The following is a 26265-nucleotide window of genomic DNA, read 5'->3' on the forward strand; positions in this document are numbered from 1 at the left end:
ATATTATCCTTTTCAAGAACATAACTAGTGTGTACGTATTTGACGTCTATTGCAATTTGCATTTCCAAATTAAAAGAATTTGCATAAGAAAAAAGATCACTTGAGCGGAGAACAAATCTGAAGCAAACGTAGATACTGTATTTTGTACTACAAAGGCCATAACACCTGTAATTTCCCAGGGGGAGACTACTATTTATGTACATGCATGCTGCCACTGCCTCATGTCTTCTTTTATTGTTTTTAGCATTTATTTGAAGCTAACTTATAAGAATGAGATCTGCCCCCCTCAAAAAAGAAACATCTCTTCATACTCTTAGGGTATGATTTTGAATGTAGCTAACAACCTGTCCATTGCACAGAACTCCTAAATTCACAATGAATTACAGTCAACCCCATCTCCGGAAATACTTGAACTGGGTTTAAGCGGAAAAAAAATCCGCAATGAAACGAAACATATGCAGGTTCCGAAGCCTGGGATCCTAGGGTGTTGTGCAAGGTGCAATTAGCTCTAGGTGCTCTATATTAGTAGTATATATAGGTGCAAGCTTAATTTCCATCCCAGTTAAGTAATGGTAGCAGCAAGAATGTACAGCGCCATGACCACGCCCTCGCAACCCCAGCTGCTGCTGCACATCCTAGCCCTCCTTGCAGCAGCAGCAGCAGCAGGGGCTCTACTGATCCAGGCTGCCGCCATTGCTGAGCAACATGAGCTGGCGATCACACGTCCGGATTGCCCGGACAAGTGTGGCAACATCAGCATCCCCTTCCCGTTCGGCATGACGCCCGGCTGCTTCCGGGAGGGCTTCCAGGTCACCTGCGACCACTCTTTCCAGCCCCCTCGCGCCTTCCTTGCTGCTAAAGATGGCGGAAGATCAGCCCGGATATGGACCCTCTACTCCTTCTTCTCAGCGTCCAAGAAGGGTAATTATTCGATCCAATACCCAGAGAATAACCTGCGTGTCAAGCCGATCGAGCTCATCGACGTATCAATCGCCAAGAGTGAGGCTCGGGTATACGGCGCAGTGGCTTCCGCCTGCAGCAGGAACGCCACTGCTGGGATCTTGAAGATGACGATCACCACCTTGTTGGCGCGCGGCATGGACGAGGCGCAGGGTCCGTTCCTCGTGTCGCTGGCGCGCAACGTCCTCATCGGCGTCGGCCTTGAAAGTGCGCCTTCGGTGTCAAGGTTCCACTTCAACACCTCACCCGGGGACGGAGAGGCTGACTACCTCGTCTCCTGCAGCTCGTCCGTCCTCGGAAACCTGCAGCTCCCGTCCAACGGGTCGTGCACTGGGCACGGCTGCTGCCAGGCCTCCCTGCCGGAAGGGCGCCGGCTCACCGGTGTCTCGGTTGCCACGCCTCCCAACACCCTGAACAACACTATGTGGAGGACCAGCCCGTGCACCTTCGCCATGCTGGTGGAGCACCCATGGTACAACTTCTCCGCGGCGGACCTGTACGGCGACACCACCGGCAAGTTCCCCAGGGGCGTGCCCTTCGTGATCGACTTCGCCATCAGGAACGCTAGATGCCCGGCGGAAGGCCAGCAGCCACCTCTTGACTACGCGTGCGTTAGCGGCAACAGCTCTTGTGCTGACGTGACCAATGGTTACGTCTGCAAGTGCTCGGAGCACTATGAGGGCAACCCTTACATCTCTAATGGATGCCAAGGTACGAATTTGTTGGCTGCAGAGAATGTATATGCAAGCTTGGGCTTCTGTAACTATATAACCTCTGCTCTAATTTTTGTCCAGACATCGACGAATGCAAGTTCCCTGGTTTGTATCCTTGCTCAAGTGATGGGATATGCAAGAACAGACTTTTAGGGTATGACTGTCCATGCAAACCTGGAATGAAAGGCGATGGCAAAACAGGAACATGCCAACCCATATTCTCCCGAGTGGCAAAGATAGTTGTAGGTAAGCACTAAGCTAAGCTCAACAGAACTTGCTATAAAACACAAAGTAAACAACGATGAGAAAAACTGTATCTGCTACTGTTCCTTTTTTTTCAGAAAATAATTACAAAAGCTAGACCCTCACTAAATGTAATAAACATAATCATTCAACTAATACCCTCTTATTTTCGTTTATTAACTTATTCTTTAGAGGGAATACTGTGTTAGTTCGCAACACTAGCATAGTTGCTAGGGACAAAATTGGAACCGAAAGAATACTGTGTTAGTTTCCAATTGTCTTATTGAGAAAGTGAATCATTTGTAGTGATGGAAAGCATCCACATCTACATTATCAAACATGTGACAATGCTTATTGCTACTTGTGACAATCAATACTTGCTGGAAAACAAGGGAAGAAGAGAACAAAAAAAATTTCAAGCTTGAGAAAGAAATAAAAAGAGGAAAACTTGGGCACGGAGAGTAGATTGGCCATCCCCATTACTAATCCTAAGGTGATCTTTCCCAACAAATTAAAAATTTAATGATGCGGAATGGTGCTTAATAGGATGGTTAATAGGAGAAGGGTATTTTTGGATTAGCAATGCCACTTGTCATGCCTTGAAGGTGGTCTTGTCTACATGAAAACAAACAATATAAAGACTCAAATCATATTTCATCTTGCATACTGAAAATAAGAAAGAAAATTTGTTGTACCATAAAACAAAAGGCATCTCTTTCGGTTTTCTGCCACCATGTTGATCAAATCAAGGTGGAGTTGTGGGGGCATGATCCCACCCAACAGAGCTAAAGTCCTTATGCTCACATTTATAATATATCCCTTACCATCTTTCTATCAAAAAAAGATCAAAATAAAAATAAAAGCTACAAAATACATCAGATCGAAATCATTACTGCACAACATCATAATGGCATTTTCCATATGCATGGCTGATTAGTTATCTCTTCCAATCCACTCCTAGTTGTTTGGTATTGCTGTCAGTCGCCCAACAATAGTAACTTTTTTCCTTCCCATGCAGGTGTAATAGGTGGATTCGTTGTCATAGTGGCTCTGCTATTCCTCATTCTTCTTCACAACGAGAAAAGGAAGATGAGGGAGTTCTATGAAAAGAATGGTGGGCCTATATTGGAGAAAGCAAAAATTATAAAGCTTTTCAAAAAGGCAGAGCTGAAGGAAATTTTGAAGAGTAAAAATTTAATTGGAAAAGGTTTCTTTGGTGAAGTTTACAAGGGCCTTCTTGATAACAAGCTGGTTGCAGTAAAAAAACCGATAAGTGGTGCTGCACAGGAGAATAATGAACAATTTGTAAATGAAGTCATCATCCAATCTCAAGTCATCCACAAGAACATTGTTAGGCTGATAGGTTGTTGCCTAGAAGTTAATATCCCAATGCTTGTTTATGAGTTCCTCCCCAAAGGTAACCTCGAAGATATTCTTCACAGCAACAAGAATGTAGTGCCTCTCAACATGGATGTGCGCTTGAGTATTGCTGCGCAATCAGCAGATGGTCTAGCTTATATGCACTCGAAAACCACTAATAAAATCCTACATGGTGATGTGAAGCCAGCTAATATACTCTTGGATGACAACTTCATGCCAAAAATCTCAGACTTTGGCATATCCAGATTGATTGCAAGAGATAAGCAACACACAGATGAAGTCATTGGCGATATGAGTTATATGGATCCAGTATATAAGCAAACAGGACTTCTAACAGAAAAAAGTGATGTCTACAGTTTTGGAGTTGTGATCTTGGAACTCATATGTAGGGAAAAGGCCTCATATTCTGACAATAATAGCTTAGTAAGGAATTTTCTTGAAGCTCACAAAGAGAAGAGGGTAGCCGAGTTGTTTGATAGTGAAATTGCACTGACAAGTAATTTAGAGGTTCTTCATAGTCTGGCAAGGATTGCAGTGGAATGTCTTAACATCGATGTGGATCAAAGACCATCAATGATAGAGGTAGCACAGAGCCTTATCCTACTAAACCGGTCTAGTAACCTGTAAGTTGGTTGCCAATTATATATCAGTGTGAACCATCAAATAAGATAGATAGCTATCAGCGTGGCAATATTTGTTCTATTTCAAATTGCTGTTGCAAACAGAACCCCTAAAGTTAGAAGCAGAGGGTTGTCCGTCTCCCTTGATTCGATTAACTTTACTATATTTCATCCAACTTATTATGTAACGTTACGTTCAAAGGAATTAAACGTATGTATTAATTAAATTTTCTCCATGATTTGACATTTGAAGTACAATGTATATATTTATATAACTATAGTGTGGCCCCACTCTGGTGTAAGGATTTCCTATGCACGCCCGGCCCTCTTGTGATCTAGCAAAAAACCCAGTACCCAGGAGCAAGTTTGCGAGCGAGGATGGCACCGAATCGGATCCACAGATTGTGCTTTCTAGGCACATGCAATTCTCCTGGCATCCAATTAGATAAACATTGGACATGCTTCATAATCTCCAACAAATAACAACCGTTCAAAAAAATTAAAAAAAGGAACCAGCGAAGTAAAAGAGTACTATTTCCAGTGCAATTCACAATTGCAGTGGAACCAGCATAAACTTGAATACGTTATATATTTATTATCTTGGAATCTGGAACACGATTAGGCATCTACCACATGTTGCTTACAAACTTACAACAGTTTCATCAAACTACAGCGGGAAGCTCAGCTAGAATTTGCTGGACTTTTCACCACGAGAAGCAGATGTAAACCAGAAAACAGAGCAAATAAGCCAGATGCCTCAAACATGGCTAGTAAACTTGCACAGCTCAACTGTATTTATCTGCTACAAGAAAAACAACAGAACAACCACCACATGGCTGGATAAAACCCCATCTTTCTCAGCTTCACATTCTCAGTTTACTCCAAACCCACACTGCATAATGCTGTTCTGATTTCTGATTGGAAACCGTGCAGAAGCAAGAGCTGAACAAATTCTACCAGCAGAGAAATACAAGGTCCAAACATCCATTTCCACTTATCGCAAACCCCGCTGCTTTCGCCACTCACAGGTTAGGACCCCGTAGCTGAACAGAGCTGCTTGATGCTTGACAAAGTGAATAGTTGATGAGAACATGGTTATCATGGGACTATCGAGAGGTATGCTGTGGTTACTGATCTAATGGCACGAGCAGGTTACAAGATCACACGTTGAGAGGCGCAGCTGAAATAAGTACGGAGAACCACTTCTCTTTGGAAAAATTCCTCTCTTTTTATCAAAAAATGACAAGTGGTTAAATAGATTAAGAGGCAAGACAATTTCTTTCCCGGTTTTGAAGTGCGCCACACCATCGTGCCGGCATCGCTTCTACAATCTGAATGCACTAATCTGCAAACGGAACCATCTTTAAGCCCCACTGGCAGCATAACTTCCATATTAGACGAAATGAAATGGCAAGTGGTTAAGTAAGATGCAAACGAGAAACAGTATCATTTTTAAGCCCTCTGTCGCGCCAGCTTTGATTCAGGCTTTCATCGGTTTTTGGCCCGTGGACAATTAGTTTAAATGGATAGGGACATAAACGGCAAAAAAATAATGCCACATCTTTTAGAGCTTCCTTCGTGCCAAAGCTTCATAGCTACATTCATCACCAGCTAATATTATTTGCCTAATCACCAAGGTCTCTTACCAGCTGCAATGATGCTCATAGTATGGATCAGCGATGTATATACGAGCAGGACGTACTCACATGTCAACGACCTTCAAAATTAGAATTATATGAATCTTTCTCATGATGTTTGTTTGTAGCAAACTATCTACATCTTAGACCTAGCCTAAAATTCTAAATGATTTACCTTTGTCTTCATTAGATCAACAGGACCTAGGCTAAAATTCTAAATGTATATCGTGCTTGGCACATACATGATATGTCCCTTGGGGAGACCGGTAAGGGTAAGGGCCAACTAATCAGTCGAGAACATGTATAACATGGCGTGTAATAATTTGATGTCTACTGCAATTTGCATTTTCAAATTTAAAAACTTTGCTATAATGTATACACTATAGTAACTCCTCGCAAAAAAAAAAAGTATACATGTATAAACATTTTCACCTGAGCGATTGCTGTACTACAAAGGGCATCACATCTGCAATTTCTCTATATGTTCATCCTGCCACTCCACCAAGTCCTTCTTTTATTTTATTTGAAGCTAACTTAGTGCCAAAACCTAGTGCCGACCACGTTTTATTCTACATAAAAAAATAACTTAGCTGTTTTATTCTACATAGTGCCGACCACCTTTTACCCTTTACTAGCACAGTGCCCGTGTGTTGCTACGGGTATTACAAATTTTACCCAAACGTACATAAGATCATCAATTTTGTGCTCTTTCACTCCATGTACAGGCCGTGCCGTGGCCACGTAAGGCATTGATTATCCGGGTTCCGATTGGGATTCCGATTGATTTGTTAGGGTTCCAATTAGGATTCCGGTTGATTTGTCCGGATTCCGTTAGGATTCCGATCGACGGACTAAGAAATCATTATTTGCTTTAGAAATAGTAGAGATAAAGATGAAAACCCAGCATCATTTTGAATCTAGCGCCAAAACCTGTCCATTGCACATAACTCCAATATTTTCAACCAATTCCGGTCAACCCCCTCCCCCGAAATATTTCAACTGGGTTTGAGTGAAAATCACAACGAAATAAAAGTGCAATTAGCTCTATATATGCTCTGTCTAGATATATTTATCATGCAGATGCAAGCTTTAATTCTGTCCAGTTAGCTAGCGGTAGCAGCAAGAACAGCGCCATGACCCTGACACAGCTGCTGCACATCCTCCTTGCAGCAGGAGCTCTCTTGATCCAGGCTGCCGCCATTGCTGCACAACATGAGCCGCCGCTACCAATCACACGTCCGGGCTGTCCGGACAAGTGCGGCGACATGAGCATCCCCTTCCCGTTCGGCAAGGCCGGGCGGAGGGGCGTGCAGCCCGTTCGACGGAACAGGGCCCCCAATTTCGAGGGGGCCCAACTTCTAGTAAAGTCCATGTGCCTACTATTCTTTCTGTGTGCGCTGAACACGAATCACTATCTGCCTATCCATGCGCGTCTCTTCGATTACGGCTTTGTTGCTTGTTGTCCCGATCGATCTTGCTCAGTGGTAGCTGACTGTCTTGCTGGTGCATCACGATAACTGCCCAACGTCAAGACTAGGCATGTGGGCGCCCGGCGCGGCGGCCGTCATGGATGATCGACCGATCGTATTGCTGCTAATCTGCCACGGTCTACAGATGACTCGGACTGGGACGCAAGGTGACATGCTAGATAAATTTGATTATTTGATGTTTCTGGAATCTGACCAGCGACTTGATCTGAGATCTAATTTCAGACTTTCAGTCCTGGTTTCAGTTCAACCTAGCGTCCGCTGCCTGCTGGAAAACCACTCAGGCATGCTAGAGAAGTAATTTAACTATCTCTAGTGCACTTATCTATTATCTATCAAGTCCTTTGTATAAACTCGAATCTCTAGTGTCTGGCCCGTTCGGCTAGTGCTTGTTGCAGTTGTGGCTGCAGCTGCAGCAAGACAGCAAGCACTACCAAACACTACCAATGAACTGCTATTTTAGAGTGTTTGTCTCATTTTAGAGTTTGGCACAGGGCCCCGGATTTTGCCGGCCCGGAGTGCTGGTCTCATTTTAGAGTTTGGCACAAGCCCTCTCGGAAGGAGTGGTCACAGGTGACCTCGAAGCCCTCTCGGAACAACCTCGTTCCGAGAGGGCTTCGAGGTCACCTGTGACGACTCCTTCCAGCCTCCTCGTGCCTTCCTTGCTGCGGTCGTCGTCGGATCAGCCCAGACGACGACCCTCTTCTCCTACTCGGTCTCCAAGCCGGGCAATTACTCGATTGTAGACCGGCACAAGGCGGACGTCTTGCCGGTCGAGCTCGTCGACATCTCCGTCGCCAAGAACGAGGCATGGGCGTACGGCGCGGTGGCGTCCGTCTGCAACACGAACGCCACCAACGGGCTCCTGAGGATGACGTTCACCATCCTGGCGTTCCTGATCGACGGGCCCAACGGCCCGTTCCTCGTGTCGCTGGCGCGCAACGTCCTCGTCGGCGTGGGCGTGGAGGTCCAGCCTTCGGCGTACAGGTTCAACACCGCGCCTGGTGCCGGAGGGGACGACTACCTCGTCGACTGCCACTCGACCCTCATGGGGAACCTAGCCTGCAGCTCGTGTCCAACGGGTCGTGCTCCGGGGTGGGCTGCTGCCAAGCCTCCCTGCCGGAGGCCATGCCGCTCGCCGGTGTTTCGGTTGCGATGCTCCCCAAGACCCTGAACAACTCACTGTGGCTAACCAACCCGTGCTCCTTCGCCATGGTGGTGGAGGATTCATGGTACAACTTCTCCACGGCGGACCTGTACGGCAACACCAGCAACAGGTTCCCACGGGGCGTTCCCTACGTGATCGATTTCGCCGTCAGGAACGCCAAATGCCCGGCAAAAGGGCGGCAGCCACCTCTCAACTACGTTTGTGTCAGCAGCAACAGCTCTTGTGCCGACGTGACCAATGGTTACGTTTGCAAGTGCCAGGAACACTACAAGGGCGACCCCTGCATCCCTAATGGATGCCAAGGTAATAATGTATCAGTTTGTTGACTCCAGGGAATACATGGATACACTTCTCCTGTTCTAATTCCACTACATCTTTGCGTCCAGACATAGACCACTACCGGAGAGACCAGCTTTGCCGAGGGTTAATAGGTTTGCCGAGTGCTATATTTCGGGCACTCGGCAAACACATTCTTTGCCGAGTGTCGCTCTTGGCAAAGAAAAACACTCAGAATAATATATTTTGCCGAGAGCCTGACACTCGGCACACAGATACACTCGGCAAATGATCCGTCAGCAGTGAACGGGAACTAACGCCGTTAGCTTTGCCGAGTGTTTGATGTCTGACACTCGGCAAAGGGTGTATTTGCCGAGTGTTTGATGTCTGACACTCGGCAAAGGGTGTATTTGCCGAGTGTCAGCTGACCGCCACTCGGCAAATCAAATATTATTTTGCTGGCTGAGAGGTCCTGGCGGATAGTCCGCCAGGACATCTCGGGGTCAGCCAGCATTTTTGTTTCATCCAACGTATCTCTTTGTGGGCTCATCGTCTTGTGTCCGTGGGAGGCTGTCCAAAACCCCCTATACCTCTTGGATGAAGCTCCTCTATCTCTCTTCATCCACATAACACAACTCCATCCTCTCACTCTCTCTTCCTTCCCCACGGACAACACCCCCCCATTGTCCGTGGAGCCAAGGATTCGGTTCCTCCGCAAGGTCCACGGCGAAGGAGCCCCTCCACAGGCTGCAAGAACCTTCTCCCCTTGTTTCCAATCCTTTGGAAGCACTTCCATTCATCCTAGGGCAAGAACAAGGTATATACAATCCTCCATCAATCTCTCTACGCGATGCATATCTTGAGGAATGCTTTTAGCTATTGTTTCCTGCTAGGTAGAGCATGCTATTCCTTGAAAATCTTGAAGAATGGATGGCTAAATCTTTAGTTCACATGTTTATGTTCATGTTCATTTCATAACCTAAACCTTGATTCAAGTCGATCTCCCAATCTATCCACCCAATGTTGTTCAAAATTTAATTCTAGGCTTCCATTATCATCTAGAATGTGCCTACAAAGTTTGAGCCCCATTGGATTAATTCTTGATATCACATGTTTTCGCGGGAACATTCAAAACTGAGGCGTCCTGGCGGACAGTCCACCAGTCCTGGCGGACAGTCCGCCAGGACCTCTCAGTTCTGATTGTTACTGCATAATCCTTTGTTTGTCTCCACCCGTTCTTTCATTACTTCTAATCAAGCAGTATACTTCCTATACATGTACAGATGGTGCATGAGAGGAGGACCAAGTTCTTGCATGATCCCGTCTCCAACTCCGATTCCGATGAAATTGAAGTCGTTCCTCCACCTAAGCGCACAAGGAAGCCAACGCCCAAAATTTCAATGAGTCGAGCTGGCCAAATGGGCGGTCCTAGCCATGCGGCACCCAGGTGTAGCTACCAAAGAGCTGCTCAACCACAAGAAGATGTGCCTCAAGAGTCAGTTCCTATCTTTGATGATTACCCTCCACTCCAACCCTACCGGAAGTATATCATGCACAAACCGGAGTACACAAGGATCAACTTCGGTGACCCTGGAGTGAAGCGAGTGGATTACACGACAAAGCAAAAAGGTGCTGCATTTAAGGAAAGAAGGGAAAATCCTTATGATTATGAGAAGTACATCACGGATAGGAGGTTTTGGAGCAAATTTCAAGCTGATTGGTACATATCCGTCTTTATTGAGAAGAAGAATGCTATCACCGTCTCCAAGTACATCAATTGGGTTGAAATGAGTGAGAAAAATAATCCAACCTTTGACTTGGTCATAAGTGAATGTGAGAAGAAACACCTCTATGAATTCTTGGCCCTCAATCAAAATTGGAACAATGAGTTGGTTGCTCAATTTTGCTCCACTGCTTGGTTTGAAGGTGAGGGCAAGAATTCCTTTATTCACTTCAATCTTCAAGGGCGCGCCTTCTGGGTTTCATACAAGCAATTTGCTACTATTCTTAAGCTTGATGACACTCTAGATGAGATGGAAATTCACGATGACATCAATCCAACGGATGAAGCTCTTATGACTCTCTATCGGGATGAGGATCCGGATTTAGCGACGACTCATGGACTACGTCCATATATGGAGATCATGAACAGGATATTCCGGGAGACCTTGACTCCCAAGAGGGGTGATCGCACCAAGATTCATGGTACGGTCAAGTTGCTTCTTTTAGCTATGGACTTTGATCACCCGCCCTTTAGTGTCTTTCACTTTTTCTGGACGGAGTTGAGGTACATGCTCCATCATGGCAGTAATCCAGTTATCTATGCTCCATACATTCAAAGGATGATTAATGCCGTGACTGGAATGGAGTTTGGATATGATGCGGTCCATGCCCCATATTGCCTACAGCCTCCCAAGGAGCAAGAGTTTCCACCAGAGGGCGAGTCTCCCCCATCAGCTCACTCTCCACCCCAGCCCACTATGGATATACCCTCCACCTCGGCGATGCCTTCCTCTTCTAGGACTCGTCCTCGCAAGAAAGGCAATGCCTTTATTTCTGGCTTGAAAGCTCTCTTCAAAGTATGCCGCAACACCAACGATGTAGTTCGTGCTCACGCTCGGGCAAATCAGCAGAGTATCAACAGGATTGAGCGCCACCTTGGCATTGAGGAGACGGATTGGCCCGCATTTCCACCTTCTCCTCCTAGGGACTTTCCAGCTGCGTGGGAGTATTATGATGTAGGTGATAATGATGATGATGATGATGATGATGATGATGATGATGATGAGTGATTACTGCTCCAAGCTTCCATTCGTCTTTTCTCTTTTTGGTGTTTGATGCCAAAAGAGGGAGAAGATTGTATCCTAGCATTCCTAGCATTCTTATCTTTCCATCATTTAGAGTCGTTGTGAGACTTTGGATGTATGTGAGACTTGGCTTGTATCGTATTTGAACTAAGTTGGCTTGTAATTTCTAATTTCTTTTTATGGATGATGCTTTGCTTGGTTGTGATCTTATTGCTTTTCTATGTTTGTGAAATCATGTGATATTCTATTATCTTGATTTTATCTCATCATGATGCTTTGACTTTATTTGGTTTGCTCATTATGAAATGAAGTTCATGAATATCTTGTGGATGCATGGATTTAGGGGGAGCTCATCACATATTTATTTCCTCAAGCTCTATTGAATTTATTGTTTTTATTGATTCATTTGGGTTGTCATCAATCACCAAAAGGGGGAGATTGAAAGTGCATCTAGGCCTAATGACCTATTTTGGTGATTAATAACAATCTAAATGTGTATCTAAAGGAGAAAAGAAGAAGAACCAATTCCGACGATTCGTTAAAATTGGAGAACGGTACCGGTTCAAGAAATATGGTTCAAGCGAAGATAATTCTTTGTTTTACATTTTCTTGAGTCTAGGTATACCGTACTATCAAGGGGGATGTGGAAAGTGTGTGGTAGAACACAAATAAACCAAATCCGGAACCCATGCCTTGAACAGAAAAATGCAAACCCGAGTGGTCCTGGCGGACAGTCCGCCATTACTGGCGGACAGTCCGCCAGGACACTAAAAAACAGCCTAACGGCTAGTTTTCCGTGAGGCTCTATATATACCCCTTCGACCCCATCGGGAAAACCACCCTGCCAAACTGCATAAGCTGAGCCTCAAGCACATTCTAAGCACTCCAAAGCTCCCCAAAGTGAAACCCTAGCTTCCCCACTCCAAATCCTTGGTCTAGGGTTGGGTTTGAGTAAGATCCAAGCAAGATTCAAGTTCTTCCCAAGAGATTCACCTCTCTGGGGCATCTCAAGGCCCAGGCACCCCGCGCACGCGTGCAGCAGGAACTGCCGCAGCGACCAAGATGCTCATGTTTTTCCATCGACGTCGCGTTAGCTAGATGCTTTCTGTGCGTGGGAGCTTTTGGATAAAGGGCTGCTCCCTTTATGGCTTTATTATCACAATATTTCCCGAATAACAATGCATCCTCTTCCATCGCTCCTAGTAACAGAACTGTGTGAAATTCACCAGTGACACGGACAAACTTTATTCATTGCCTGGATAGAGAGTGTGATGTTGTGTTGTGCTACTTGCTTGCCAATTGGATGCTCACGTGACAAAGTTATGACTATTTTTTTCTCGTATATGGTCCAAATATATATATATATATATCACAACGGACATCACATGCAGTTTATATATATATATATATGACAATACACATTACACACATTTCATATATGACAATACTCATACAAGTCCATACAAATTCATACAAGTTCAAATGTCCTGAGCCAGCATAAATGAACATATACAGTCCATACAAGTTCGGAAACGTTCATACAACTCACTCGGTCGGCAGCGGAGGCTGTGGCGGCGGGACAAACCCGTAAATAGCTTCTAAGGCATAGTCCTTTGCTTCAGAATCTTCAAGTGTCATGAATATCTGGCGCTGCTCCCAATTTATCCTGCTCCCAATTTATCCTGCATAAATTTATAACACTACGAAGTTCTTTGCCTTTGAAACCACACCTCATAGCTTTGTGACAACAATTTTTCATACTCATTGGACCCTTGAAGAGTTCTGCGGCAATTTCTTTATCTTCCATTAGGTTTGAAAAACGTTCACCAATGCTTGAATCTGACTTGCCACTGCTGGTGGACTCTGCGTTGCATTTCATCTTCATCTTCTTTCTGGGATTAGGCTCGTTGGCTACATTATTAGTGTCTTGGATATAGTCAGGCGAAACATAGTCGAACACTGCAATCATTGTGAGCCAATCCTCTGAAATACGGTGATCACCCGCCTGCATAAACCAAAAAAAAAACTTGTGGATTTGAAGGGTTTTAACATTAAGCTAAGTTTCGGATTATGATATGGATTGCAATGCTTACCAAATGGAGTTTGACATCATTTTCCAATGCAGTAATATGTTCTTTTATATCATCGATAGGCATGATGCAATTCACAGTACGTAGAGTTTGTTCAACTCTTTCCAATACATCAGTATCAGTAGCTCTCCACTGATCCTTACGATCCGCAAACTTTATGTTATGCAAAGCAAGAAGGATTCTTCTTCGCGTGTCCATCGGGTCAGTTGGAAACTTACAATTTATAATCCAGCTTACTTCTAACTTTCCTGTTAAAAAGAAATTTGCACAATGCTGAAAACTTACATTTCATATTCCAGCTCAATCGATGCACTTAATAATATTAAAAAAACTTGCGTCAGAACTTTTTGGAAATGTGCAAATAATTTCGTATACAAATTATAAGGACAACTAAACCTTGCAGGTGAGCTTCCACATGATTCCGACTGGGTGTAAACCTTAACCCTTGCAGGTGAGATTCTTTTCGACCGGGTGTTCAACTGAAAGAATAAGTCAATAAGTCATTGGGAAATTTGTATGCAAAAAACTTGTTGGATATTTGATTTAGTCCCGCCATGAATCAAGCCAACTGGAACGATTAACTTTGGAACACCTCAAGTCAACTAAAACAAACCTGAAACAGACTGGGCCTTCGAGCTGAGAGCGGCGGTACAGTCGAACACGATTCCTCAGTTGACACTGAATCAGACATACAATGGCTATTTGTTGAAACTGATGGAACGAAATCCTGCCAAGAAGGAAATAAAATCCATATACATTATGCATCAATGCACAAAAAAGAGATGTCTTATTTTCTAAATACATAGCCGAGAACCTTATTAAACCCCTTCAAGTTAAAGAATTGAGATATCATCCACTTTCAAGAAGGGAGATAAAACACAGATTTAGGGTCTCATATGGTCGAAAATTTTATCAGTATTCTGAATGAAAGCTTATCAGCTCAAAATTGTTTGCCCCCCCAAAAAAATACAAGTAGCAATACCTATATATTGAACAAGTACAGATCATAGTCCCAGATTGCTCTATTCTCCCAGTTACTCAAGGTGTAAGCCAACCCTAGTTAATTCTGGAAAGTCATCATGTAGTTGGCCACAAGGAGCACTCAGATGAGATCACAAGTGTGAAAGGGGTGTTAATTGTTGACTAAAAGCCCCAAGACATGCCTATGGTAAGTTTCTTTCGGTCTCACAAGTTACGAGAATTGTGAAAGCAACATGACAGCCAAAGGTAACAGACAACAAGCACTCTCTGCACAGCACAAAGAAATAGCGGACAGTCAAAACTGAGGCGTCCTGGCGGACAGTCCGCCAGGCCCTCTCAGTTCTGATTGTTACTGCATAATCCTGTGTTTGTCTCCACCCGTTCTTTCATTACTTCTAATCAAGCAAAGAGAAGATAGGGAGGTTATTAAAAAAACAAGATCTGCACAGCACAAAGAAATAGTTAGGCTCCAAGGTGACCACGTGTTCTAAGCCAAGATAAGTACTATGGGATAGCAGATACAACATGCGCAACCATACCAATGAATATGAATGGCTTATGTGTATTTGAGTAAAAACTTAAATTTTTTTACATTTAGAATACTATATGCTTTTATTCTCTTTGAACTGCAATAGTAAAAAACCAGAGTGCAGAAATTATAGATGCACCAATATAATCTGCAGATAATGCAAAGCATATCTATAGAAACTCACATGGTATGAAGTGAAGTCAGCAAAAAGAAAGTAATCAACTTCCAATACACATGAAACGAAGCCAGGCCACACAGATAGATCCACTAACTGATTCCAAGTTTCTCTTATAAACCAAAATTTAAATATGTGATAGTCTAAGTGGATCATCTATATCATGGCTTGGATTAGAGCACATTTGTTTGCAGTAACTACTCATTCACACATTGGAGTTAATAAAACATACTTTTCAGTTTTGACTATGCCTTGGTTACCAATCAGTCACTGAAGAATATAGCTACTTGCTGGATCAGCCTTTTTTAGATAATCAACCTGAAATCAACATGCATAAGGTGAGATGCGAGTGGTAATGGAGAAACAAGTAGCGAGATCTTTAAAATGAATGACTTGTGTGCAAATACATTGAAAAGTCAGAGGCAGACATTCTCAGCACAGGCCGGGGGCGGGGGCGCGGCTGCGGCGCGGGCGCCAGCCGGGGCCGCGGGGCGGGGGAGCGGCGGCGGCGCGGCGGGGCAGGGGGCGGGGGTGCGGGGCGGGGGAGCGCATGCGCGGGCAGCGGGGGCGCGGACCGGGCGAGGGTGCGGGCGGGCGCGGGCGCGGGCGGCGGGGGCGCGGGCCGGCCGGGGGCGCGGCGCGGCGGGCGGGCGCGGGCGCGGGCGGCGCGGGCGGGGGCGCGGGCAGGCGCGGGCGGGGGCGCGGCGCGGCGGGCGGGCGCGGGCGGCGCGGGCTGGGGCGCATGCCGGCGGCGGGCGGCGCGGGCGCGGGCGGCGGGGGCGCGGGCGGGCGCGGGCGGGGGCGCGTGGCGGCGGCGGGCGGCGCGGGCGGCCGGGAACGCGGGCAGGGGCGCGGGCCGGGGGAGCGGCGGCGGGGCAGCGGGGCCGGGGGCGGGGGCAAGGGCTCAATCGAAGATAGCGCGTGCGGGTAATGGCGCGCCGTGCGGGAGGCTTTGCCGAGTGCCACAGATGGAAGGCACTCGGCAAAGAGGAGGCTTTGCCGAGCGCCAGATCTAGGGCACTCGGCAAACGAGTGGGTTTATCTCGCCCGCCCACGCCCGCCCGCCGCCGCCCACGCCCGCCGCCCCCCGCCCGCGCCGCCGCCCCCGCACGCCCACGCCCGCCCGCCGGCGCCCACGCCCGCCGCCCACGCCCACCGCCCGCGCCTCCCGCCCGCGCCCCCGCCCCCGCCCGCCCACGCCCGCCCGCCGCCGCCCACACCCCCGCCTGCCCACGCCCGCCCGCCGCCGCCCACGCCCCCGCCCGCCCGCCGCCGCCCACGCCCGCCCGCGCCGCCCATGCCGCCTGCGCCGCCCAGGCCGCGGGCTCGCCGCCCCGAGGCCGCTGGCTCGCCGCTCCAAGGCCGCGGGCTCGGCGCCCCGAGGCCGCCGACGCCGCTGCTCACACCCCGACGCCGCTGCTCCCACACAGCAGTCTTCCCAACACCGTCGTCTCGCCGGGGAGCGCTCCTCGGGTGCTGTCGCCGACCGTCCGTCCGCCGCCGGCAACGTTGCCTCCAGTCTAGGTGACGACCCCCGCCTTGCTAGTAGATAAGATGATTGCAATGCTTGTGAAGTATGTGTTCGCGTATGCCCGATAGATCTACCCCTTGTGGATTGGAGATTTGAAAAGGATATTAAAAGGAAACAATTGCTTAATTATAGTATTGATTTCGGAGTTTGTGAGTTAAGAAGTGAGCTAAACATTATTGACTCTAGGAGTGTTGAATGAAATGTTGCACACCTGCTTGCCTAGTGGAGAATTTCTTTTTTAAGCAAAATGAATTTCCAAAATGATGCATGCTTTGTTTGTGAAAATCCTGATTTCTCTTGGTTGTTGATCTAAAGTGGTTTTTTGGAAAGAAGGTTTTTTGGCTGGCTGAGAAGTCCTGGAAAGAAGGTTTTTTGGAAAGAAGGTTTTTTGGCTGGCTGAGAGGTTTTTTGTTGGAAAGAAGGTTTTTTGGCTGGCTGAGAGGTCCTGGCGGACTGTCCGCCAGGACTGGCAGACAGTCCGCCAGGACATGTCTGGGTCAGCCAGCAGAACTGATATTAACTAGTTTTCGTTGTGTATAGTAGAGGATGGAGGACCGTAGGTGGATGTACACTGATCACCGTAGTAAGAGAGATGTCAGCCCTGAGTGGATTAAGAACACCTATGAATTCTTGGAACAGGCGTGGGGCGAGAATGCTAAAGGAGCGGCTAGAATTTTCTGTCCATGCAGCAAGTGTGCTAATAGGAAAAGACAAACACAGGATGTCATGGGGGAACATCTCTTCCTTAATGGATTTACGCCAAACTATACCTGGTGGATCCATCATGGTGAAGGCCATCGTAGGAGAGAGGACGTGGTGAGACCACGTGTCGAGGATTGTGATGCTGAGGCTAGTGTAGTGGACATGTTAGATGACTATCATGAGGCACACTATGCTGAAGAACTTGTAGAGGAGGAGCCTGAGGGGTCCGCAAAGGCGTTTTACGATATGTTTGCCTCAGCACAGAAACCCCTTCATGGACATACAAAAGTTTCTCAGCTGGATGCCATTGGACGAGTAATGGCGTTGAAGTCGCGGTACAGCCTGAGCAGAGACACCTTTGATGGTATACTGACAGTTATTGGCAGCCTGCTTCGAGAGGGTCACATCCTGCCAAAGAGCAAGTACGAGTCACAGAAACTTCTTCGTGCACTCAAGATGCCGTATGACAAGATACATGCCTGTCCGAACGGATGTGTCCTGTTCAGGAAAGAATACGCGGAAGAAAAGTACTGTCCGAAGTGTAAATCCTCTAGGTTCTTGGAGGTTGACTCTGGTGATGGCAACAAGAGGCAGCTTGACATCCCCGTGACAATCCTACGTCACCTGCCGGCCATACCGAGAATCCAACGGCTGTACATGACTGAGGAATCCGCGAAACAGATGACATGGCATAAGAAAGGGAAACGATACAATCCTCACAAGATGGTACATGCATCAGATGGTGAAGCATGGACCTACTTTGATAGCATTCATCGGGACAAAGCCAGTGAGGCTCGTAATGTTCGTATTGCGCTGGCAACTGATGGATTCAATCCGTATGGAGCGATGGTTGCCACATACACGTGTTGGCCCATGTTTCTGATTCCCCTCAATCTCCCCCCAGGCATAGCATTCCAACAACAGAACGTATTGTTATCATTGATTATTCCTGGACACCCGGGGAAAAATATGGGTGTGTTCATGGAGCCGCTGATTGATGAATTGGTCCATGCTTGGGAGGAAGGGGTATGGACATATGATCGGGCCACAAAGACCAACTTCAAGATGCATGTTTGGTATCAATACTCTCTGCATGATTTTCTGGCGTATGGGGTCTTCTGCGGGTGGTGTGTTCACGGCAAATTCCCATGTCCGGTATGCAAGGAACGTCTTAGGTTCCTTTGGTTGCAGAAGGGTGGTAAGTATGTTGCGTTCGACAAACATCGACAGTTCCTACCTCTTGACCATCCATTCAGACGAGACATCAAAAACTTTACAAAAGGTGTTTCAGTGACAGACCTCGCAAGTCCGATGAGGACTAGTGCCGAGATTCGTCAGCAGATAGATGGTCTCTTGATCAATCCAGAGGGTGGCTTTGTGGGATATAGTGAGCAACATATGTGGACTCATAAGTCGGGCTTGACTCGGCTCCCGTATTATGACGACCTGCTCCTTCCACACAACATTGATATGATGCACACTGAAAAGAATGTTGCTGAAGCACTTTGGGCAACAATCATGGATATTCCCACGAAGACAAAGGACAATGTTAAGGCTAGGTTGGATCTAGCAACATTGTGTGACAGACCAAACTTAGAAATGAGGCCTCCTGCACGAGGAAAGACATGGAGAAGGCCTAAGGCCGATTATGTCTTGAGCAAGGCCCAAAGGATAGAAGTACTACAATGGATCAAGGCGTTGATGTTCCCTGATGGCTATGCAGCTAATCTGAGTAGAGGAGTCAACTTGTCTACTTTGCGAGTCTTAGGGATGAAGAGTCATGACTACCACATATGGATTGAGCGGCTTCTTCCAGCGATGGTTCGAGGTTATGTCCCTGAGCATGTCTGGCTGGTACTTGCAGAGTTGAGCTACTTCTTCCGCACACTTTGTGCAAAGGAGTTATCACGGACCTTAGTTGCAGACTTAGAAAGAATCGCACCGGTGTTGTTATGTAAGTTGGAGAAGATCTTTCCACCCGGATTCTTTAATCCGATGGAGCATATGATATTGCATCTCCCGTATGAGGCACGAATGGGGGGTCCCGTGCAGGGTCGGTGGTGCTATCCAATTGAGAGATGCCTAAAGGTTATCCGAAAGAAATGTGGAAATAAAAGCAAAATTGAGGGTTCCATTGCCGAGGCATACATTCTGGAGGAGGTGTCGAACTTTACATCAGTATACTATGGTGACAACCTACCTAGTGTGCATAATCCACCGGCTCGTTACAATGCTAGCGAAAATAACTCGAGACTCAGCCTTTTTCAAGGTCAGCTTGGAACTGCAAGTGGTTCGACCACCAAGAAGTTGAGTCATCAAGAGTGGTGTCAGATCATGCTGTATGTGTTGACCAACCTTGATGAGGTGACACCGTACATGCAACAATTTATTCAAGAATTCTGGCGTCAATCAAGGGATATCACGGAGCAGGAATTAGATACCCTGCTCAAACAAGGTGCAGGAAATGGATCCCCCAATTTTATTTCTTGGTTCAAACAGAAGGTACGGTCCAATCTAGCCCGTACTTAGCTTTTCACTCTAAGTTGTTTTTACTTAGTTTGTCCAATCGTACTTGAACTTGCAGGGCGTTAGCGATGCGACCTTGAGTGCCCAGTTGAGACAGGTGGCCGGTGGCTTTGGATATAAGGTCAAGTCATATTCTGGTTATGACGTGAATGGATATCGTTTTTGTACAAACAGTCATGAGAAATGTCGACCCAATCGAAAGACCACAAATTCTGGGGTGTTTACTCCCGGCCTTGATGGGATTGAGTATTATGGAAGAATTGAAGAAATATACGAACTCAGCTACTATGGTTCGAAACCACTTAATCCCGTGATATTCAAATGTCATTGGTTTGACCCTTAAGCAATGAGACGGACGCATTCTAATGTTGGGCTAGTCGAAATTTGACAGGATTCAGTCATGACCATAGATGATGTCTATGTTGTTGCTCAACAGGCTATACAAGTTTATTATCTCCCATATGCGTGTGAAAGCAAAGAGCATCTTAAGGGTTGGTATATTGTGTACAACACATCACCGCACGGTAGAGTACCTGTCCCTAACGATGATGATTACAACTTAGATCCAAACATATATGACGGAGAGTTCTTTCAAGAAGAGGGGCTACAAGGGCGATTCGAGATAGAATTAACCGAGGCAAATGAAATGGAAGTTGAAGCGGTTGATGATGCGGGGGAGGAGGAAGAGGTGCAGAGCGTTAAGGATTTACACATGCTAGAACGACTACAAGTAGACAATGCAAATGAAGACACCGAGTCTTCTGATCTTGTTGGCTACGACATGATTGATAGTGATGATGAGGACTATGATCCAGCTAATCCCGACTACGATGAATATTTTTAGTCAATGTAAGACTATATTATTACGTAATTATATTCTATTTTCTTTATGTATTTATCTAAGTATGTATTATATATTTATCTGTACTTATTACGTAATTATGGTTGTTGATCTAAAGTGGTAAAATTTTTTTATGTTGGCTTGAAAATTCTGTTTTATTTGTCTTCTGCTTTGTCTCATATACATCCAATCATCCCTCTAAGATATCTAAAAGTTTGGATCAATCCCTTGGAAAGAAGGTTTTTTGGCTGGCTGAGAGGTCCTTGCGGACAGTCCGCCAGGACAGCTCGGGGTCAGCCAGCAGAACTGATCATTTTTTCTTTCATCCAACGTATCTCTTCGTGGGCCCATCGTCTTATGTTCGTGGGAGGCTGTCCAAAACCCCCTATACCTCTTGGATGAAGCTCCTCTATCTCTCTTCATCCACATAACACAACTCGGTTTTCTTTATGTATTTATCTTGGATGAAGCTCCTCTATCTCTCTTCATCCACATAATTATTATGTAATTATGTTCTATTTTCTTTATGTATTTATCTAAGTATGTGTTATATATTTATCTGTACTTATTAATTTTCTTTTAATTGCAGGTGATTCACCAGAGATGGTGGGCCGCGGGATGAAGAAGAGTGTAGCGGCCCTTTACAAGAGGTTTTCGGGGGGGAGCAGTGAGCCGACGTCCGAGGCGGCTGAGGGACCATCTTACAGGAGGAGGAGGGGGAGTGGCAGGAGGGCGACAACACAGGCGCCGCCGGAGGAGGAGCATGCGCTCCCGGAGGAGGAGGTGCCTCCCGGAGGAGGAGGTGCCGCCGGAGGAGGAGGAGGAGCAGGCGCTCCCGGAGGAGGAGGAGCAGGCGCTCCCGGAGGGGAGGACGAGCAGGCGGACGAGGTGGTCCACCAGGAGGGGCCAGGGGACGATGAGCAGGCGGACGAGGAGGGCACGGAGGCCTCTGCTTCGTCAACCGTCTACCAGCGAGGTCCAGCGAGTCTCCCCCAGCGACCGATTCCTGAAGCAAAACGCCCGATCATAGCTCCCCAAGGGGATAAGTAAGTAAATTTACATGTTTTCAGTACATGTTTACGTTATAATTTCAAATTTGTGGTACAAATTAATAATTTTTATCAATCACCTGTGCAGGAACTGGATAGTTGTGGATAGGCCCGTTGGTGCTCACAGACACCATGTGAATGGCATCTTGGGTCTTCTGGTTAGGGATCACTTCCCTGGCCTGGTCACGTTGGCCGGAGAGCCGTGTCCGGCCTATACGTGGGAGCACTACCGGGCCGTCCCCGACATGCGGGATGTTGCCGGCAGACAGTGGCCCAACTTGGCTGAGCGAGTGAAGGGCGAGCTTTGGGTAAGTGATCAATATATCGCATTCGTTGCACATCCTTGATAATATGATTGAAATATATATATCGTGTTTATTGCAGGATTTCTACAGACTACAGGCCGGGATGGACGCGCAGGCGGATGTGGTTGCCGAGTATCGCTGCAAAAAGCTCGTTACCAACATGTTCTACGAGCAGCGCCTCCAGTAAATCATCAACTACCACGCCGTCATCCTTGGACAGAAGGTCACCAAGACGCAAGCAAGAACTATGACGTTGACTGAGGAGCAGTACTTGCAGGTAAATACCAAAATTTGATTTCTTTGAACATTAAGTTGGCTTAATGTCCTCTACTAATATGTCTTCTACTTGATGTCATGTAGATGGTTCCTCATTGGTGTGCCCACTTTCCTGAGTGCTGGCAGCAGATAGTTGCTAAGTGGTTATCCGACGACTGGAACGCTTTGCACCAGGAGCGTCGTGAGCACCGTCTGACTATGGCCGGTGTGCCACACCACCAAGGCAACCGTAACCTGACCGAGTACGCCCAAGCATGGGTACGCGACTTTACTTGTTTTGTGGTTATTCAACTATGCATGATTTCTCATCATCTTGTTTCTCGCAGTCGGCGGGCACATGGAGGGCAGCAGTGCAACAAATTCATGGCGTATGCTCTATCCCACAAGGGTAAAGCGACATCCAGCGTCAGCTACAACGCGGAGGACGGGCCCGAGGCGTACAGCAACCCGAGCATCTATACTCGCCTCAATGAGTACACATCGATGGCGAGGGAGGTGCACGGGCCAGAGTACGATCCGACCCAGGAGGATCTTGACGCTGAAATTGTCATGAAGGCCGGAGGAGGAAAGAAGCATGGACGGTACTGGATTTGCGATGGCGCGATCGACTCCTCTTCTACTCCGACTCTATCTCAAATAAAAGCACGGCAAACGAGCTCGAGCGCAGGCATCCGACCTCGTCCTGACAGTTCGACGACCCGTCTCCAGGCACTCCAGGTTGTTGCTTATTCATACGTTTTTTATCTATTATATTACGTAACTTCTCTTTTGTATTATTGTAATATTGGGGTAAAAATTTTGCAGGCTCAGCTGGAAGAAGAGAGGAGAGAACGTATGGAGTTGGAGGCAAGGATGAGGGCGGAGATGGAGGCCAAGCGGGAGGCTGACCGACAGAGGATGGTGAGCATGTTCGCGTACATTCAGAGTCTTGGCGCCGCGACGGGTCTACCTCCGCCACCTCCCTTCGTCACCCCACCTAGACCACCCACCGATCCGTTTTCTACTTCAGTGAGTATGCAATGTTCAATATGTCGTTTATTTTGTCGTTTCACTCATACATTTCATCTATATGTTGCAGAATCAGTCGGCGGCCTCCAATGATCCGTATATTTCTCCAAATCAGACCAACCGGAACAACTGGCCACCTTCGGCATAGATGATAGAGTTATTTGCATTTGAGACTTAGCTAGACTGAATGTACTTTGATTGTTCATTGTGTACTTTGTGATATACTTGGCTACAGCGAATGTGCCTACAAAGTTTGAGCCCCATTGGATTAATTCTTGACATCACTTATTTTCGCGGGAACAATCAGAACTGAGGCGTCCTGGTGGACAGTCCGCCAGGCCCTCTCAGTTCTGATTGTTACTGCATAATCCTATGTTTGTCTCCACCCGTTCTTTCATTACTTTTACTTCTAATCAAGCAAAGAGAAAATAGGGAGGTTATTAAAAAAAATAAGATTTGCCGAGTGCTGCCTCCAGTGGCTCTCGGCAAAGAGGCAGAACGGCGCAGCTCTGGATGCCCTCTTTGCCGAGTGCTCTTGACTGGGCTCTCGGCAAAGAAGGCGACCAGGGTGGCCGTTGACTCGGTCCTTTGCCGAGAGCCTGACGGTGACACTCGGCAAAGGATCGGTCCACGGTGGCGCGCCGTGACGGCCACTTTTCTTTGCCGAGGGCCGCTTTTAGCTCTGGGTAAACAATTTGCCGAGAGCCCGAGGAAAAGCTCTCGGCAAAGTATCCTTTGCCGACCCCGGCTTCCCCGAGAGCCCTTTGCCGAGTGGTCTCGGCAAAGGATTTGCCGAGTGCCTTTACGTCTTTGCCGAGTGCTCGGGGCACTCGGCAAATCAGCCGCGTCCGGTAGTGGACGAATGCAAGCACCCTGATTTGTATCCTTGCTCGAGTGACGGGATGTGCAAGAACAGGCTTTTAGGGTATGACTGTCCATGCAAACCCGGAATGGAAGGCGACGGGACGAAAATAGGAACATGCAAAGACGCATTCCCCCTGGTAACAAAGATGGTTGTAGGTAAGCACTAAGCTAAGCCTACATAACAAGACTATTTAGTTGCAGCCATTCGCTTTGCTATATATATGTATACATTGTATTTTAAGGTTTTATTTCTTTAGCACACATGGCAGCACTCCTAAGCACATATGGTGTTTATAGTTAGCTTAAACTGAATTAAAACTTAAGGCGCTCTTTCCTAAGTATTTAAGAACTAAACTAAAAATTTAGTGATTGCAGGATGATGTTTAATAGGATGTTTTGCAGAAGGATATTTTTGGATTAGCAAGGGCAGTTGTGACGTATTGAAGGTGGTCTAGATAAAAAAAAATATAGTTCTATTTTACTACCTAACTTAACAATATAATATGCAGGTGTAATTGGTGGTTTCTTTGTCTTGGCGGCTCTGTTATTCCTCATCCTTCTTCGCAAAGAGAAAAAGAAGATGAGGGAGTTCTATGAAAAGAATGGCGGGCCTATAGGAGAAAACAAAAATTATAAAGCTTTTAAAAAGAAAGAGTTTAAGAAAATTTTAAAGAGGAAAAATTTAATTGCGAAAGGTTGCTTTGGTGAAGTTTACGAGGGTCTTCTTGATAATAAATAAGTTGCAGTAAAAAGCCGAAAAGTGGTGGTGCACAAAAGAATAATAAACAATTTGCAAATGAAGTCATCATCCAATCTCAAGTCTTCCACGAGAACATCGTTAGGCTAATAGGCTGTTGCCTTGAAGTTAATATCCCGATGCTTGTTTGTGAGTTCCTCTGGAAAGGTAGCTTCGAAGAGACATTCTTCACAGTAACAACAAGGTAGTACCTCTCAACATTGATGTGCGTTTGAGCATTGCTGGACAATCAGCAGACGCTTTAGCTTATATGCACTCAAAAACCAACAAGAAAATCATACATGGTGATATTAGACCAGCAAATATACTCTTGGATGACAACTTCATGCCGAAGATCTCAAACTTGGGCGTATTGAGATTGATTGCAAGAGATAAAGAAGACGCAAATATTGCCATTGATGATTGGAGTTACATCGATCCAGTATACGTGCAAACAAGACTTCTAACAGGAAAAAAATGATGTCTACAGCTTTGGAGTTGTGATCTTGGAACTTATAAGTAGGAAAAAGGCCACATATTCAGATAATAATAGGTTAGCAAGGAGTTTTCTTGAAGCTCACAAAGAGAAGACGGTGGCCAAGTTGTTTGACAATGAAATTGCACAGAAACAATTTAGAGCTTCTTCATAGTCTGGCAAAGATCGTTGTGGAGTGTCTTAACCTCGACATGGATCAAAGACCATCAATGATAGATGTAGCAGAGCGTCTTCTCAAACTAAATCAGTCTCGTAACCCGTAAGTCAATTGCCAGTAAGTTCAGGCACAATTGCACATCAATGTGTACAATGAATAAGATGTGCAACTATCAATAATGTGGCATTTTTTTTTTTTGCAGTGTGGCAATATTAGCCTTTTTTTCAATTCCTTTATGAACCTTCTACCTTAAATGAAACGACGCACAGTCCTGCGCCGTTCGAGGAAAAAAATTCCTGTTATGAACAAATCCCTGAAGTTAGAAGCTGGGGGTTGTATGTCTCCTTGATTTGAACAACTTTATTATACGGCATCAAACCTGTTATGTAATGTTATGTTTAAAGTGATTAAATGTATATATTAATCATTGATTTTTTTCCTCCACTATTTGGCATTTGAAGTACAGTTCATTTGTGTAACTATAGCGTTTTCCATCCTGGCAGGAATTTCTAGCAAAAAACACAGTACCAGCAAAAACCCAGTACCAGTAGCAACTTTGCGAGCAAGGAAGGCACCAAGTCCAGTCCACAGCTTGCACTTTGTGGGCACATACACTTCTCTTAATGCTGCACTTTGTGGCCACATATATAACTTCCAGCTGCGTTCAGTTTCAGATTAAAGCATTCATTTTGCTGCAATTAGTAGCTT

At 46.2% G+C, this 26265-nt stretch overlaps 1 protein-coding gene and 1 pseudogene across 1 annotated transcript; both read left to right on the forward strand.

Annotated features, from left to right (window-relative positions):
• Window positions 1-596: 596 nt before the first annotated feature.
• Window positions 597-3923, forward strand: LOC112883052 (wall-associated receptor kinase 4-like). The gene is made up of 3 exons (XM_025948269.1): window positions 597-1671; window positions 1755-1919; window positions 2935-3923. The coding sequence occupies exons 1-3, from the start codon at window positions 597-599 to the stop codon at window positions 3921-3923; spliced, it is 2229 nt and encodes a 742-aa protein (XP_025804054.1).
• A 2763-nt stretch (window positions 3924-6686) lies between these two features.
• LOC112880204 lies at window positions 6687-25769 on the forward strand (annotated as a pseudogene).
• The last annotated feature ends 496 nt before the right edge of the window (window positions 25770-26265 follow it).

The sequence above is a fragment of the Panicum hallii genome, chromosome 2 (genome assembly GCF_002211085.1).
Source record: "Panicum hallii strain FIL2 chromosome 2, PHallii_v3.1, whole genome shotgun sequence".
Lineage (NCBI taxonomy): Eukaryota > Viridiplantae > Streptophyta > Magnoliopsida > Poales > Poaceae > Panicum > Panicum hallii.

Excerpts from the sequence above, each read along its gene's own strand:
- LOC112883052 (XM_025948269.1), top strand. The coding sequence starts at position 597 with ATGACCACGCCCTCGCAACCCCAGCTGCTGCTGCACATCCTAGCCCTC. Across the intron at positions 1,672-1,754 it reads CATCTCTAATGGATGCCAAG|ACATCGACGAATGCAAGTTC; the intron begins GTACGAATTTGT and ends ATTTTTGTCCAG. Across the intron at positions 1,920-2,934 it reads AGTGGCAAAGATAGTTGTAG|GTGTAATAGGTGGATTCGTT; the intron begins GTAAGCACTAAG and ends CTTCCCATGCAG.